The following is a 17,552-nucleotide window of genomic DNA, read 5'->3' on the forward strand; positions in this document are numbered from 1 at the left end:
ATGGATATACTACATTTTGCTTAGGCATTCTTTTTTTTTTTTTTTTTTGCCGATCATGGGGCCTGAACTCTGGGTCTGAGCTGCCCCTTAGCTCTTCAGCTCAAGGCTAGCGCTCTACCACTGGAGCCACAGCGCCACTTCCAGCTTTTTCTGTTTATGTGGTGCTGAGGAATCGAACCCAGGGCCTCATGCTTGCAAGGCAAGCACTCTACCGCTGAGCTACCTTCCCAGCCCAGGCATTCTTTAGTTGATGGATTTTATCCCATTTGGGAGCTGTTCTGAATAATGTTTTGGTGAATGTTTGTGTGCACTTTTTTTTTGTATAGAAGTATTTTCATTTCTCTTGGGTTCCTGTCTAAGCGGAATGATGGGTCTTATGATAACTTCTTCTTTTTTTTTAGTCTGGGGCTTGAACTCGGCCTGGGCGCTGTCCCTCAGCTCTTCCGCTCAAGGCTAGCCCTCTACCACTGAGCCACAACGCCACTTCCTAACTTTTTAAATTACCAATTTGAAGAACTGTGAATTGTTTTTCAAAGTAGCTATAGCATTTTATAGTCTCATTAGCAATCAAAGAAGGGTCAGTTTCTTCACATTCCTGCCCACATTTGTTACTGAATGTTTTTTGTTAGCTTCTTCTTGTGGGTATAAAATGGCAATTTTGTGGTTTTGATTAGTTTTCCCTGACTAATGATGTTACTGATCTTGTTGTGTACAGGTCATTGTTATGTTTCTTTTTAATTTTCTCTGGAGAAATGTTCCTTTGCCCATTTGTTAATTTGGTTATTTTTTCATTATGGAATTGCAAGCTTTCTTTATTGTGGATATGTTTCTTTATTGGACATATTACTTACAAATATTTTATCTGTTGTTTTCTTCATTTTCTTGATGGTATCATAACATAAAACTTTTAAATTTTAGTGTAGTAAAGCTTATCAATTTTTTTCTTTTATTGCTTATGCTTTTAGTTTTGTACTTTTAAGAAATCATTACCTACTCCAAGGTCATGAATATTTAGTTTTATTTTCTTTCTTTCATTCTTTTAGTTCTTACATTTAGGTCTCTGATTCATTTTGAATTAAATTTTGTATATGAAGTAAGACAGAGCTACAACTTCATTCTTGTTTAGCTGATGGTTAACTTTTACCCACGTAATTCAGTAACAGTGTTAGTTTTCTGATACTGTGAGGAAATTTTTATATAGTTAACTTATAAAGAGATTTCTTTTACTGTGGAAGGCTTTAGTCCATGATTGTTTAGTCCTACTGCTTTGGGCTTGGAAGTACATGGCAAGTAAATCACTTACCTCATATAGCCAGGAAGAAAAATAGAGTAAGGAAGAGGTCTAGATTTTCACAGTCCCCTTCAAGGGCATTCTCTCAAAGGCCTTAAGATTTCCAAGTAGATCTGACTTCTTAAATGTTTCCACAATTTCCCAGTAATAGCATTCTGAGGACCAAATATTTAAGAGCTAGACCTTTGGGGAAAAATTCAAAATTTAAATGATAACAGATTCACAAGCCAGTATGTGTGAATGATGAAGCACAAAAAAATTGAAGTTCGAAAGCCCTAAATTTGAATTTCTGTTCCACTACGTACTAGTGATGATCCCTTAAGGAAGTTAGTCTCCCTGAGTCTTAGCTTTTAAATGACAACAGGAATAATAGCCATGCTTGGGCTTCTTAAGAAGATGAAATAGAGACAGGCACCTATGGCTTGTGCCTGTAATCCTAGTTATTTAAGAGACTGAAATGAGAAGATTGAAGTTTGAAGCCAGCCCAAGCAGAAAAGTGTGTGACTCCATCTCCAAACTAACAAGCCAGACTAATCCCAGACTGACGGTGTGGCTCAGGTTCCAGCCATGAGCAGTAAGCTAAGCAAGAGCATTAAGATCTGAGTTCAAGTTATAGTATTGGCATACACATACATGTATACACACATGCACATACATATGCACACACATGCACACACACATACACATAAAGAAGATGAAATGAATGATATATTCAGCGTACCTGGTGCACAGTTGTGTAAGACTAATTGAGTAGCTGATTTGATAAACAATGCCTGCAAAATTAATCCAGTCTCTTTATATTCACCCTTTAGGGGGAAATTGTGGTTCCTTATAACTTCTAAGAATATATATATTTTTCTTAAATACTCCCTTTGACAGTCAGGGGTATAAATGATAAAGGAAAACATCTAAATAAATCATCAAGATTTAGAATTGACTTTACTGTCCTATGACCCCTTTTGGATAAATAGTATTTATAGGTCACTAAACTAATGATTGAAGAAAGATTAATTTGTTGAGATGTTTTACAATTGGCTCACTGGCATCCCATGGGAAAAAAAAGTTCCTGCTGATTCTCATGTGTTATATGATTGGAGGTGTTGGATATGATGTGTTAGAGTCTTGGATATGATTTAAGTGGTCTGATGGAAGTGGTCTATGAACTGAAAAAGGCTGGGGAATGTTGGGGACTGTACTTTTAATGTTTAATTCTTTCCACTTCCTGTTAAAATTACTTTTGTTTAGATTAAGTAAAAGCCAGTTAAATTTCATTAAGCCTAGGATTTGAAACAGACAATAAATAGGGTGTGGAGCTACTGTTGTACACAAAACAAATGAATGCTACAGTAGGGAGAGAGGATATCCCCAAACTACCATAATGCTTGGCATTTCTCTCCCTAGATTCAGGCTCATGTTGACTTGTAGAGTGTGTGGCAACATCAGAAGAGATGGAAAAGTCTACTATATTTAGAAAGTACTTGCAATTACAGAGAAAGCTGACTTTTCTCAGTATTTTCTCACATCTAAGCAAGCAAAATACTTGCTGGACCACTTTCTGTATTTCCATCAGATAGAATTGTTCCTGTGTTGTCTAAGACAAGGATGGATTGTTCTTAATATATAAGAACTCTACAACTTTTGGCGGGGGGGCAGAGGGCAGAGATAGTAAGGGAAACAGGAGGAGGCAACAATGCTTGATAAGAAATGTACTCATTTCCTTGCTCATGTAATTGTAACCCCTCTGTATGGTATTTCACAATAAAAAATTTATTAATATAACAAAATTAAAAAAAGAATTGGGCATGGGTTCACCAGTTTGCTTTTAACACTATCTAATGGTCCTTTTCATTTGTTTATTCAAGAAAAACTCTTTGAGTATTAATATCTCATATTAGTAGAGCCTAAGAAGTTTTGGAGGATACTGCTTTGCCTGTGTTGTGATTTATATGCTCACCACAAAAATGAATTTCCAGTTAAATTGGTGATTTTTGATATTTAAGATTCAAGTGTAACTTGACAAGGCCTGGGCATACATTAAAATATCCTGTCCCTAGAGGAAATTAGGTGCTAACCTTACATTCTGGTGTTTCTACTGGGATTTTAGAGGCAAATTTGAGGTACCTTTAATGTGCTTGAATATTAGTCTTTGGTTATCTAGATTGACATTGCTTTTCTCCCTCTACTGGCCAATAATACTGAACTTGAATAGAGATCAGCCTGTTAACATTTGAGGGTATTTATTTATTTATTGATTTATTGTTGTTGTTTTTGTCAGTCGTTTGGCTTGAACTCTGGGTCTGTGTGATATCTCTCAGCTCTTCAGCTCAAAGTGAACGCTTCACCACTTGAGCATTAGCTCCACTTCTGGTTTTCTGAGTGGCTAATTGGAGATAAGTCTCATGGACTTTCCTGCTCGTGCTGGCTTTGAACCATAATCCTCAGATCTTAGCCTCCTAAGCAGCTAGGATTACAGGCATGAGCCACCAGCGCCCAGCTCATTTGAGGGCATATGGGGGAGACATTGCCTCCATTTCTCAGATGAATAAGCTAAAGTTCACATGATAAATAAGTACCTTGGAGTTACGTAGTTTATGAGTTTTGAGCCAAGTCTGCATGATGCTGTCTTTTCCACGGCTTCACATGTTAAAGCTGTGAGTAGAAATAGGATGATTGAGAATGACACTCAGTGATCAACTTGGAGGGATGGGCAGAGGAATTGGACTAGGAATTAATGCCCAGAAGAATTAGAAGGCATGCTTGAGATGACACATCTAGATGTTATAAATTTGAACTTGGACCAAAGTGTCTTTATTAAGTGAAGTATTGTTGGGATATACAAGAAGTACTATCTGGAGCAAATAAATATCCACTTTAGTTGCCCAAAGCATACACTAGAGGTAATTTACAACAGACTCTTAACAAAAGGCTTCTAAGGAGGGTTTTATGTAGTAATTACAGCTAGTTGCCTAGTTGCCTGGATTATCACTTTTTGCCAATACCAGGTTTCAACTCACTTGTTTGCTGAACTGGTTAGTCACACCTCTAGCCTGACATTTTGCTAATTGTTTTGGAGATGGAGTCTTGAAGATTTTTTTTTTTTTTTGGCCTGGGCTAACCTTAAACTGTGCTCCTCTAGATTTCAGCTTCCTTAGTAGCTAGGATTGCAGACATTAACTTCTGGTGCATGGTTAAACTGCCACTTCTTAAGGACTGTGATCTTCTTTTCTCTGAATCTACAAGCCTGGCAAATTATAACAGATCAAAAATGCTCTGTGGAATTAATTACTGTAAATTATGAATCCTATAATTTAGCTAATGCTAGATTACTATCTGTTTCCATCAGTAGTGTTTCTTCTCTTTTTCCCCCTCCCCCTTAGCTGCAGCAAAAATCTTATTGACTGACCTAGCAGAAAAATAAATATAAATCTGTCTTTGTTACTGCCCTGTCTGTAGCTCCACTTTGGAAGCTGAAATATAGAATCGTATCTGAGAGGATCTTGGGTTAGAGCACCCAAGTGAACGGTGGAAACCACCGAAGTGATGGGAATTGGTGGATGAACTATGATGAGCTTATAGACTGAACAATAGGATGTATTCTAGCATGAGCATATGTTGTGGTTTGATATGAAATGTCAAAAAACGCATACATTTGAGTGTTTGTGACATACTTTGAAGACATTAGGAGGTAGGACCTAGTTGGAAGAAGTAGCTCACTGGAGGCATGTCTTTGATGGATATACCTGGCCCCTGGCCCTTTCCTCAATCTCTCTAATTCCTAGTTCTTATGGTGTGAGCTCCCCTCCTCACCATGATAGATTTACACTTCTGAAACTATGAGCCCCCCCCAAAATAGTTCTTCCTCTTTTGTTATTCTCAGGTATTTTGGTCACAGTGAGGAAAAAAGCTAACTAACACTAGTTACTTATTTAAGAGGGTGATTATTGAACTAAGATAGAGTGACCCTTTATTACCTATCTTTCCCATGATTACAAAGAAAAGCTAAACAAAATACAGTGAAGTAATGAATTTCCCCCCAAATCTACACCAGATATTTACCAAGATAGGCCACACACATACTGGGCCATAATAATCGTATCAAAAGAATGATTTATGTCTTTACTATTTTCTTACTCTATTGTCTCTAGTACAAATAGTGTACCAACAACAAAAGTCTGGAAATTTCTAAATATAAGGACATTTAACTGAACATTTCAAAGTAATACATAAGTCAAAGAAGTCTGGGAGAAAATTGGAACATACTTTATACTTAAAAGGAAAACACTACAGTGGTTGTCCAGGGGTCAAGAGTGAGGAGAGTGGTAGATTATGAAGGAGTAACACAAGGGAATATTTTGGGGAAAATAGTGGCTGTTTTCCTATATATTGACTATTTTGGCCATATTGAAACTCAGAATGCTCTCTCGAAGATTGAATTTTATTTCATGGAAGTTTAAGTGGCTATTTCATGGAGTGTTGTGCACCTGCATCCTCTATATTGATATGTTTGGATGAGTTGCTTGTTACAAGGCTGTTGGGGAAAAAGGAAGAGAAGCTGCTGTATTTTTTAGTTGTAAGTAGGTTTTACTCACAAAACATGTGGTTTGAATCTGTAAAGAAAAACATTTCTGTTTAGACATTTTGATTTATTTTATTTTATTTTATTTTCTTGGTCGGTTGTGGGGCCTGAACTCTGGGCCCGGGCACTGTCCCTCATCTCTTCAGCTCAAGGCAAGCACTCTACCACTTGAGCCACAGCTCCACTTCCGGCTTTTTCTGTTTATGTGGGGCTGAGGAATTGAACCCAGGGTCTCATGCATGCAAGGCAAGCACTCTACCACTGAGCCACCTTTCCAGCCCCAGACATTTTAATTTATGAAAGGAGATTGTAAGAGAATTTTAAAAAGCAATACATTTTATACAGTATTAACATGAGTAATATCTATATGGATCCAAATATAAGTATGTATTTTTTTTTTTTTTTGTCGGTCATGGGGCTTGAACTCTGGGCCTGGGAGCTGTCCCTCAGTTCTTCAGCTCAAGGCGAGCGCTCTACCACTTGAGCTACAGCGCCACTTCCTAAGTATGTATTTTTGAAGAAAGCTATGCTTGTTGAAATACATATTATATATGTATTATATATGTATATTGTATATATTGATAGACACTTTAGTCAAATTAAAAAAAATTTAGTTGGATGTGGTTACAAGAACCTGTAGTTCCAGTTAGTGTAGAAGTTGAGGTAGATCATTTGAGCCAACAAATTGAAGACCAATATTAGGGAGACCCTGTCTCACACACACACACACACACAAAAACAGAAAAGAAAACCCATGAAATTTGCAAACAGTTTCTTATTATGTGTAGAAAAGCATTTAGATTATGTGAGGGAAAAAAATCTTGTAGCAGTTTTACAAGAATGATCTCCAGATCTTTTAAAGTTTCAGTAATGATCTTTTCTCTAGGGTATGTTTTCTACATTAGTTAATTTTTTTTACAGTATTTCCTTTGGTGTTAATGTAAATGTTTTATTTTCTTAAATATTTTTTCTGATTTTTCATTGCCACTGTATAGAAAAACATTTGAATTCTCATTTTGCTGAATTCACTCTGTATTTTTTAATTACATAAGAACATATCTGTGAATAAAGCTAAATTTGTTATTTCACTTTGGATCTGAGTGTCTTCTATTTTACTTTCTTGCCCAACTGCCCTAGGAATCTTCACTATAATGTTGAATAGAAGTGGTAAGAGCAAATAACCTGTCTTCTCCAATGATGCACATATGTTGTGGGTTTTTGTAGAGATGCCTTTATCAGGATGAGGAAGTTCCCTTCTAGTTCTAGTTTGGCTTTATCATGAAGAGGCATTGTCAAGTGCTTTTTATGTATTTAATGAGATGATTATATTTAGTGAGAACTCTGCCAGCCTTGAAATAAAGGGGACACTGGCTGTCTCAATTGAAAAGTCCATGAGGCATCCAGATCTGATTGAGAGGCTAAGCACTATCATCTAGATTTGCTTTCTTCTTCCTTTGCCCCTCAAATCCTCTTAACTCTTCTTTCCCCTTATGTGACTTAGCATGCTTATATCTTTGTTTTAGCAAAATGGCTGCCAGAAGCTCCAGAAAAATATCTTTAGACCAAAATAAAACAAGAAGCAGACTTTTTGTTTGCCCCCATCTCAGCAAAAATACTAGCATTATCTCTGGTTGAGACAGTTGTCCTTTCTGGAACTATCATTGAGAACAGGGTTATACGAGTCACCAGTGAGGCCTAAATTACATAGCTGTATGGAAAAAGGAGTTTTCTGAGTGGAAATATATAATGCTAAATTGCCCAAACCAGTTATTGAGTGTATTTCTGTGGTGAAATAGTTCTAGATTATATAAAATATATGAAACTGGCATTTACATGTTCTTGTTTCCCTCTTCCTCTCTCCATCTTCTGACAGTGGTAGATGATGAGAACTAAAATTATTTTTTGCTCATTGACATTTCCTGTATTTCCAGCCAAAGAAGGAGTTTGATACCACATTCCATCTCAGTAGAGGATAGCACAAAGGAGTTGTGAGCTGATTAGGGGAAGATCAGTCTAATAGAAATCCGAGCGAACAAGGACTGGTACAGACCCACAGTTTTCATCTGTACTTTTGATACTTTGAGTATTTTGTTATTTCCAAGGTCACTCCAGGGTAATTTACAACAAGCAATTCCTTAATGGCCTTTCCATCATCTATGCCTCTTTTTTCCCCTACAATACATTCCTGGGCTCTATCCCAGTTTCTCAGAGGGATATCATAAAAAAGCAATGTGTTCTAGTACTAATCTAGATTGTCACTGCATTTCAGTCTTATCTAAGGGGAATGAGAATTGGCTGGTCTCTGGTCTCTCGCATGCCTTTTGAAAAATCCAGGAACTTTATGTTTGCAAAAAACAAGTTTTGTTATTAGCATATGCCAGCTACTAAATTAAGGACCTCATGATCATATTTTCATAAACACAAATAAAATGAGAAGAAGAAAAAAAGTAAAACAGGATAAAATAGTGACATATTAAACTTCCTCTTGTGTAACTACAACTTCTGTATAAATACAGAGCCCTTTTTAAAGAAAGTATTTTTTTTTAGTTACCATTACCTTTACCTATTTATTTATTTATTTTTTATTGTGAGGGGTTACAATTACATGAGCAAAGTAATGAGTACATTCCTTATCAAGCATTGTTGCTCCTACCTAGCAATTTTTAAATTTTCTTACAGATATATTTTGTGGAGGAGGGAAGCTGTTTAACATTGTTCAGCTTCCTAAGATAAAACTAGCACAATTTTTCACTTTTAAGACTGATTTCAACTCCAAAATGCTAATCATGTTTCATGTCATTGTTTAATTGGCAGTTTTTTTCTTATGTTACATAAAATAGTGGTTTAGCTTGAAATGGATTATCACATGGTTTATAGACCTATAAAAGATCTGGTTCCCTGGAAAGAGTCTTCAATATAAAATGTAACAAAAGGTATATGAACTATAGTTTCTGAAAAGATTACCTCAGTGACAAAGGATTGTATGTTAGGATATTTTAGTTTAGGTATTAGAGAGTGGATGCTGTTTTTCCAGATTTACTCAAGGGAGTGAGAGACATGATACTTGTGAGGCCTTGAGTATTTCTGTCCTAGAAAAAACATCCATGATAAAGTGAATGAGGAATGAAAACCTTGCTTACCCTTGACTTTAGATTTAGTGCTGACAGTTCAGCCTTTTGATTACTAATGGAGTTTCCCTGTGTCATATCATAGACTAGAGGTGCCCTAGGGGTACATCAATCTCTCTATATAGTATAATAAATTCATATCATTTAGATAACAGTGTCTTGCCCATGTGATTTGTATGAAGCAGTCTCCAACAGTCCACTGGATGTCTGTACCTACACTGTTTCTCCCACTGCCTCAGCTGCAGTAGAGCCCTGAAGGATGGGGTGTTTCAGACATAGGACAGACTATGTCTGATTGAGGAAACCTGAACAGTTTATGTAGAAAAAAATCAGGGATGATAAATAATGAGGAAGACCCAGCTCAAAATATACCAATTAAGTGGTCTGAGAGGACTAGATGAGAGAGGACTAGATGTCTATATTTACTGAATGTGGTTTATCTCCTGAAAATCTCCAATATTGAAGTGACTGGAGCTAACCCTTCAAGATGACAATTTATATAATTCAATAAGGTTGCCTTCTCCTAAAAGCTGTGTGATTTTAGGTAGGCTTAATAGCACACTACTTGTATTTAGTGCTCACAAAGATTATGTGTGACCTTTGTCAAAAAGTCACTATCTTTGTTGTGCTGTTTCCAAATTTCTGGCAATTTTTCTTAATCAGAAGAAAGAAAGATAAGTGTAATAATAATATTTAGTAATATTACTCATTTCAGTAACATAATTATCTTAGAGTAAAAAAATTAATGTAAAAAGAAAATGAAAATCATCTGTAAGTCCTATTACTTGGGAGAATCATCACTTTGTTGCTGATTCTTATCAGACCTCTTATCTAAGAATGTGATTAAAAATGCTTTTTATTTTTCATCTTATTAAAATGGGGTCAAACATAGAAGTCTCTTCTAACCTCCTTCATTCTCTTAGGAATTAATTCCTTAGCTCCTTGAAGCTAGACCTCGGTGCCTGTGTTAGGTCCTATTTCTGAGTCATGGTAGATTACTCAGCTGATGTAATTACTATAATACTCTGCTTTTGTTTTCAGGTTGGCAGCCTCGATGGTTCCTTCTCTGTGGGGGAATATTGTCCTATTATGATTCTCCTGAAGATGCTTGGAAAGGTTGCAAGGGGAGCATCCAAATGGCTGTCTGTGAAATTCAAGGTGAGAAACCAAGTGACTTGAAGGTTTTATTTTTTTTTTCCTTTTTCTGGAAAAGTAAAAAAGCCCCTTGGTGACTTTCTTTGCTCTCTCTCATAGTACAGATCGAGCTATATTGTGTCACATCACTACAGGAAAGATTTGCAAATCAAACCTAAGTCAGTTTTTATAAGGAGATTGGTTAAAGAATGGTCAAAATAAATTAGAGAAATTTGCTTAATCATTCAGCTAGTAGCTAGTGCTTATTCCTTAATCATCTACTTACCTGGGCCAGTAACTATATAAAGTTTCAGTTTTTAATAGAGTATCAAACTCACTCTGTCTCTGTCTGTCTCTGTCTGTCTCTCTCTCACACACACATACACATACCTGCCTACTCCCATGTACCTCTCAAAGCAAAACAAAAATATAAGCCTACACTTGAATTTGGTATCTTGAGACATGATTAGAATATGTGCCTCAGAAATATCAGATTAGATGGGAATGTGGGAGAGGGGGGAAATGTGTGAAGAAAAATGTGCTTTGCTTATTTCTTCTTCCAAAAGGATCTGGGGATTTTTGCACTTACGGTCTCAGTTGTCAAGGATAGTAAAAGTATGGAAAAAAGTATTGAGGAAAAGTATTGTGGTCTTGCTTGCCAAATAATCCAAAATGTGGTTAAAAATGTGCTTTTTATCTGTTGACAAATCCAACTATGATATTAAAAAATCATTACTTGCTGGCTTGTATATTAGTCCATGTCTAGATAATATATAAAGAAACAGGTTTTATTTGCTTAATAGTTTTGGAGGTTGAAAGTCTAAATAGCTTGGTGCTAGGTCTGGTGAGGGTATCTAGGTGAAATACATCATGGTAAATGACATCACAGTGGAAGCTTGTGCAAGAGGAATAGATCACATGGTAAGACAGGAAACTAGAGAGATTGGGAAAAAAACCCTGTCTTCTTCCTTTATAATAGCCCCCAAAGTACTAACCAGAGGCCTATAAGAACTTAATTCTCCAAAAGTAGTGTCCCTGAGGACCTCCTCACTAAACTACCACCACTTATTACCACATTAGGAACCTTGTTCCAACACATGAGCTCCTGGGAGGGTCCTACATTCTCTTTGCACCAGAGCACATACAAACCATAGCAGAATGCACTGAGGTCGTTTTGCCTCAGAGCAGCAATACTTAAATTGGGTGATTGTTTTCTGGTAATGCTTTGACTCTTTTTTTTAATCAGCAGAGCTGTGTAGATTAAATAGAACTTTCTGTGAACTAGAAGAGTTAGTGAGCCTTTACCTGTGTGGGAAGAAGGCTTCAGTAATTCCAAAGTTGGGTGGGTAGAAGCTACCCAAGCACAGTTCTTCTAGGTCACACTCTCCTCTGCTTGCTTCTAGTTTTTTCTATAGATAACGCCTGCACTGCTTGCTCCTAGTTCATTCTGTAGATAATACTCGCATGGACCTGATAATCCCTGGGGAACAGTATTTCTACCTGAAGGCCAGAAGTGTGGCTGAGAGACAGCGGTGGCTGGTGGCCCTGGGGTCAGCCAAGGCTTGCCTGACAGACAGTAGGACCCAGAAGGAGAAAGGCAAGTATGGATTGTCCTCTGATGTGAGAACCTTGGGAATCACCCACTGGTTCCCTTATTTGTTATCATGTCTCTGACTACCTAGCCAGCTCTTTGTATCATATAAATGCTATGAATCTCAGTAGGTGCATTTCATAGTACATAGAGTGCAAGCTTTGGAACCAAACACACCTGGGTTCAAATAATGGCTCTGTAGTTTATTGGCTATATAATTTTCCCATAGATCATTTAATTTTTCTGAGCCTTAGTGACCTCATCTTTGAAAAACAGATAATAGCACCTACCTTGGGAGGATTCCTATGAGTATTAATGATGATATGAAATGATGTAGTACCCACTCAGGAAAGAGTGGCTGAGTTAGAGAAACTTTGGGTAAGGATTTTTTTCTGTAGTGAAATATTCTGTTCTTCCTACCTTTCCCTGAGGTTGGATAGATACGTAATTACCAGATTGCGGCTGCTTATGCTCACTAACTTGACATTAGATCTTTTGAAAATCATGGCATGACTTGACTTTTTCTTTTTCTTTGGACTGGAGCAAGAGTGCCCAAGATTCACTGCCTGACTCTTCCTTGCTGCCATTTGTGCCCTGCAGATGTGTGTACAGTGGAAAGGATTGGTTGGAATGGAATGAGGTGGGAAAAACATATTCTAGGGAGTGTTTCTCAAAAAGATTGTAGCACGTTTTTAATTCTTCAAGTAGACCTAGTACAATGGCCTCATCATTGGTTGTTTTGTTGCTACATCAGGTATACATTTTTGAAGCTATTGCTTTGATTATGAGCAGTGGTAATGTGCAGCTTTTCATGGGAAAGGACACAGAAGTGGTAATAATTGTAGTAGAGCCTCAGCACCAGGGTGTCTCTGGTGGCTGTGCTGATAATGGCTGGGTGCCTGCCATTAGTCCAGACAGACAGCATGCTGAAGCTGTTTTCAGCCAAAATGACAAGCTATGCTCTTGGTGCTGATAGGACATAGCAGGATACTGTTTCCCAGGTATGAATAGAGTGGTGCAATCACAAGTTCATCACTCTGGCCCTGTCTTACATAGGAAAAACTCTGTGTCAGAGCCCTTGACTCTGCTTCCAATTCTGATTGGATGGTTCAGATGCAGTGTTGTCTCCTGTACTGGTCATGTCTTGATAAATAATGCATATTACGTCACCCATCGTTGCACCTATCCTTTTTCTATTCTTCTTGCTCCTATATCTTTATTGATCACATCTGTAACCCATACTACAAAACTTTGATTTTTGACATAAACTATATATTCCACTTTTTTTCTTTGGAGAAGGGGTCGGGTCTTGGGGCCTGAACTCTGGGCCTGGGCACTGTCCCTCAGCTCTTCAGCTCAAGGCTAGCGCTCTACCACTTGAGCCACAGCACCACTTCCGGCTTTTTTCTTTTTGCTTATGTGGTGCCGAGGAATGGAACCCAGGGCCTCATGCATGCAAGGCAAGCACTCTACCACTGAGCCACCTTCCCAGCCCCTATATTCCACTTTTATATAATATACTAACTAGGAAATTGGTTATTCATTTCAGTACTATATTACCATTGTTTCGTTATTTAGAATTTGCTGAAAACACTGAAAACTTGAAAACCAAAATGTCGGAACTGAGACTCTACTGTGACCTCCTTGTTCAGCAAGTAGATAAAACAAAAGAAGTCACTACAACTGGTATTTCTAACTCTGAGGTAAAGTATTATTTTAGTGTTATTATTGATATTATACAGGAAAAATAGCATAAAATTGCTTATAAATGATGCTTACTATCACAGAATCTCTATCTTGGAATTTACTAAGTTTAGAAGAAAATGTAGAAAAGTGTGCTTCGCAACATGTGAAATATAGAATTTTCCTTCCTGAAACAGTTTCAGGATTGATTGAATTGATCTTTTAGCTTCAGAACTGACATACAAACTATGTTTCTTCCCAGTTCATACTACACTTTGAAAATAGTCTTACCTGTCCTACCCAACCATTTCTTAAGATGGGGTTAGTAAGAGGTCAGCCCAGTGCCTGGCAAGGTTAATTACTACTTTTGATGAGATTGATAGGACTTCACCGTAAGTTTGGTGCTTTGGAATGGCCTAGTGCTTTCAGTTTTATTTTTCTCCGTTTTCAGCAAGGATTGCATTTTTTAAAGTTTCACTTGTTTTGGATTTTGAGACAGGCTTTCACTATGTCGCCTAGGCTGCCTCAGTCTTCCTGACTACTGAAACTATAAGTGTTTGCCACCATGCACAGTTGAAGATCGCTGTTCTCAATGTTTATTACTGGAGTTATGATACATTCCCCCTAAAGAACATTAACTGTTCTCCATCACTCTGTGTATTGAATAGCTCACACTAACTTGAGAGTGCCTCTGCCATGCTTTCAAGAAGTTATCATCAACAACTTACGTCTGTGACATGAGGAACATGCAGGTTTTCCTTTGTTTTAATTCTCACGGTGTAGAACACATACTATACTTATTTTAAGGTCTTTCTAATGAAAGTGGTTTAACTCCTTTTCAGTCACTTGCGTTTAGGCTTTCTTATTCATCAGCTCCACACTGCTGGTAGAAGAGGAGCGAAGAGGAACACCAAAAACAACAATCCTGTTCATGCAGAGTTTATACTTGAGAGCAGTGATTGTTCATCCAGAGTAACTGGATTCCCCAAGAGACATTTGGTAGTATCTGGAGGCATTTTTTTTGGTTGTCCTGATTTAGGGAGTGTCACTGGTATCTAGTGGGTTAAAGGCAAGAATGCTTCTCTATTATCTTACAATGGGTAGGAAAACTGTACTCTTGTACATCTTCCCTCCCCGCGGTCCCCCCCCCCCCGTGTCCCCCCCCCCGACCCCCCCACGCAAAAAAAAATTAACTCAGGCCAATGGTTGAAATGTCTGTGATATGATGTAGAAAAGCTTTAATCTTGAGATTAGGGAAAATGCAAATAAAGCAATCTTACAAGTGCTACCGGAGCTTAATGAAAGTATGGTCCATCTCAGAGTCACTTGGAGCTTTATTGGCAATTTATAGACTTAAAGCCAGGAGTTTGGGCCTCATGCCTATAATCCTAGCTACTCAGGAGGCTGAGATCTGAAGATCTTTGTTCAGAGTAAATCTGGCAGACAAATTGGAGAGATACTTATCTCAAGTTAGCCAGCAAAAAGCTAGAACTAGAGGTATACTCAAGTGGTTGAGTATCTATCAGCTGTGAGAAAAAAAAGCCAAGTGAGAGCACAAGGCCCCAGAACAAATTCAGATTTGAGGAAAATGTAGAGACCAGTAAGATGTTTGTTTTCCTCACTCTTTTATTAAATGTGTAGCTTTAGTTACTTGAGCAATTTGCTAATACCAGCATCCACAAGAAAAATGCTCACTGTCAGCTACTGGTAGCTCATGCCTGTAATCTTAGCTACTTAGGAAGCTGAAAGCTAAAAATCACTGTTCACAGCCAGACACATCCATGAGACTCTTTATCTCCAGTTAGCCAGCAAAAAACTGCAAGTGGAGGCATGGCTCAAATGGTAGAGTTCTAGCCTTAAGCAAAAAAGCCAAGTAAGAGCTTGAGGCCCTGAGTTCAAGTTCTAATATTGGTGTGTACACACACACACACACACACACACACACACACACAGACACACACACAGACACACACAGACACACACACACACACACACACACACACACACACACACACACACACACACATCAGAAGAAAGTCACCCAGAACAAATAAACTACCTTGGAAGAAAAAATCTGTTAGTGGCTTAAAGGAATTCAAGTTGCTGAACCTCTTGAAATAATTCATAGTAAAAGCAAATGATGCATGATTTCTGGAAGTTTTATGCAAGTCTACCTTAGAATCTCACCAAGTACTATTACATTGTTGAGTTGGGAAAAGATCCTTTTCCCTGCCATTAGTGGTAGATATGTATAAAGGATCTGACTCAGGGCAAGACTTATATATGGTAAATAGATAATTTTACTTTTTTTCCCCAGTAATATCTTTAGGTATGGTCTTGTAGAAAAAAATTCATTTTTATTGTCTTTAAGTAGTTGTATAAACTAATCAGTTTATAAGTACAATGCATCTTGATTGATACCACCCCTCCCATCATTCTGATGTATGTATTTACCTAGCAAAGAGGAGAGAACATTATTATTGTTAAAAAAAATCTCTAAGGACATAACACAGTTGGGCTTTTTCTTTTTCTTTCTTTCTCTTTTTTTCTTTTTTTCTTTTTTTTTTGGCAAGACAAAAGAATCTTCACTGGTTGTTTTGTAGGAAGGAATTGATGTGGGAACTCTACTCAAATCAACTTGCAATACTTTTCTAAAGACCTTGGAAGAATGCATGCAGATTGCAAATGCAGCTTTTACCTCGGAGCTGCTGTACCGGACCCCTCCAGCATCACCACAGCTGGCTGTGGTCAAATCCAGCAAGGTAAGAGGCTAGCTCAGTTTAGCTGCAAAAGTGTTTTATGAAAAATTGAAAAGCTTGAAGATGTATTTTTGTTGCCTAATACTTTTTGCAAGCACTAACTCCTATGCAAGCCCCACTCTTTATCAAAGTTATCTGAAGGAAAGGATTTCTCTGTTACACTCTCATATTTAACATAATTATGTACCATAATTTGCTGTTTACTAACAGTTAACACTTAGTTTAAATACGAAAGTCAGGAATTTGGCTATGATAATTAAGTCTTTGAAAAAAGGCCACCTTCTCTCTCCCCCACCCTCTACACACACACACACACACACACACACACACACACACACACACACACACACACACGCAATTTGTGTATGCTTATAAAATTGTTTCTGTTCAGTAGAGCAGTGTATGTTATGGCTGTTTACCAGTTTCTTATGTGATAAGTTTCTAAATAATGCTCTATTGTAACTTTAATGTGTATAATTTACTTCCTTTGCTTCTTTTAAAGATAAAACATCCTGTTGTTCCAGTTCATAATTCATTGGAAAGGTACAGTCACATCTTTTTCCTTTCTATAAGTTAGAAAAAAAGGTATGTTTATTCCTTGTTTGAAAAAGGAATAATATATATAATCAAGTAGTGGCTTGCCCCATGATTTAAGATAATACCAGAAGGAAACCATTTTGGTTGAGCTTGAAGCAAAACACTCCTTGGATTCAACAGTAATGGGAAAATGCAGACATTTGCCTTGAGGTATGGATCTCACCCATTATGTCCAATAACTTAATCTCTTTAGTGTTACTGAAGTGTTATAGAAGAGTTGAATATTGAGTGTGCTTTTATCCAGGAAAGAGAATATAACTACTCTTTTGTTTAAAGATGAAAAAAATAATATAAAATATAAATTACCTCCATTTCTGTTAAGTGCTTTTTCAATTAAAAAATCATACACACTGGTCTAGGGTGTAGCTTAGTTGTAGGGCACTTGCTTAGTTAGCATTTATAAGATTTCCTGTGCAGTCCCCAATGCTGGAAAAAAGAAAAAGTACCAATTTACATAGTCATCAGGGTCTTTTTACCTTACGTTATGTGGGATGTCCATGTAGTACAGATCTTTATTATTCTGTATTAATTTAATAGTTCATCCTTTTGAATACTATTGTTTCTTTATTATTCCCAGTTTGGTTTCTAGTCTTTTTTATAAATGCTTTTTTTTTAAGTTATTGCTTCCAGATATACCAGCATTTTTAATTGCTTGGCTAAATACTTTTTTCAGAAAGTAACAAATGACAAATGCTTTTCCTTGTGTCACCCCTTATTTTTATTAGAAGAAAATATTTTTGTTCTAATCTAGGTAGGTAGAACCACCTATAATACGAGTTATGATTGCCCCATT

At 37.2% G+C, this 17,552-nt stretch overlaps 1 protein-coding gene across 2 annotated transcripts in view; it reads left to right on the forward strand.

The window, feature by feature from the left end:
* The window catches only part of Plekha8 (pleckstrin homology domain containing A8), a 49,758-nt gene that overhangs the window by 6,003 nt on the left and 26,203 nt on the right, over window positions 1–17,552 (forward strand). The window contains exons 2-6 of one of the 2 annotated variants that reach the window (XM_042685004.1): window positions 10,037–10,153; window positions 11,571–11,726; window positions 13,299–13,423; window positions 16,007–16,165; window positions 16,665–16,705. In XM_042685004.1, coding sequence (XP_042540938.1) covers window positions 10,037–10,153; window positions 11,571–11,726; window positions 13,299–13,423; window positions 16,007–16,165; window positions 16,665–16,705 — 598 coding nt within the window. The remainder of the gene's footprint in view (window positions 1–10,036; window positions 10,154–11,570; window positions 11,727–13,298; window positions 13,424–16,006; window positions 16,166–16,664; window positions 16,706–17,552) is intronic. The other variant, XM_042685005.1, reaches the window with a different exon arrangement.

Source organism: Dipodomys spectabilis, unplaced genomic scaffold (assembly GCF_019054845.1).
Source record: "Dipodomys spectabilis isolate Male_0828 unplaced genomic scaffold, ASM1905484v1 ptg000092l, whole genome shotgun sequence".
Lineage (NCBI taxonomy): Eukaryota > Metazoa > Chordata > Mammalia > Rodentia > Heteromyidae > Dipodomys > Dipodomys spectabilis.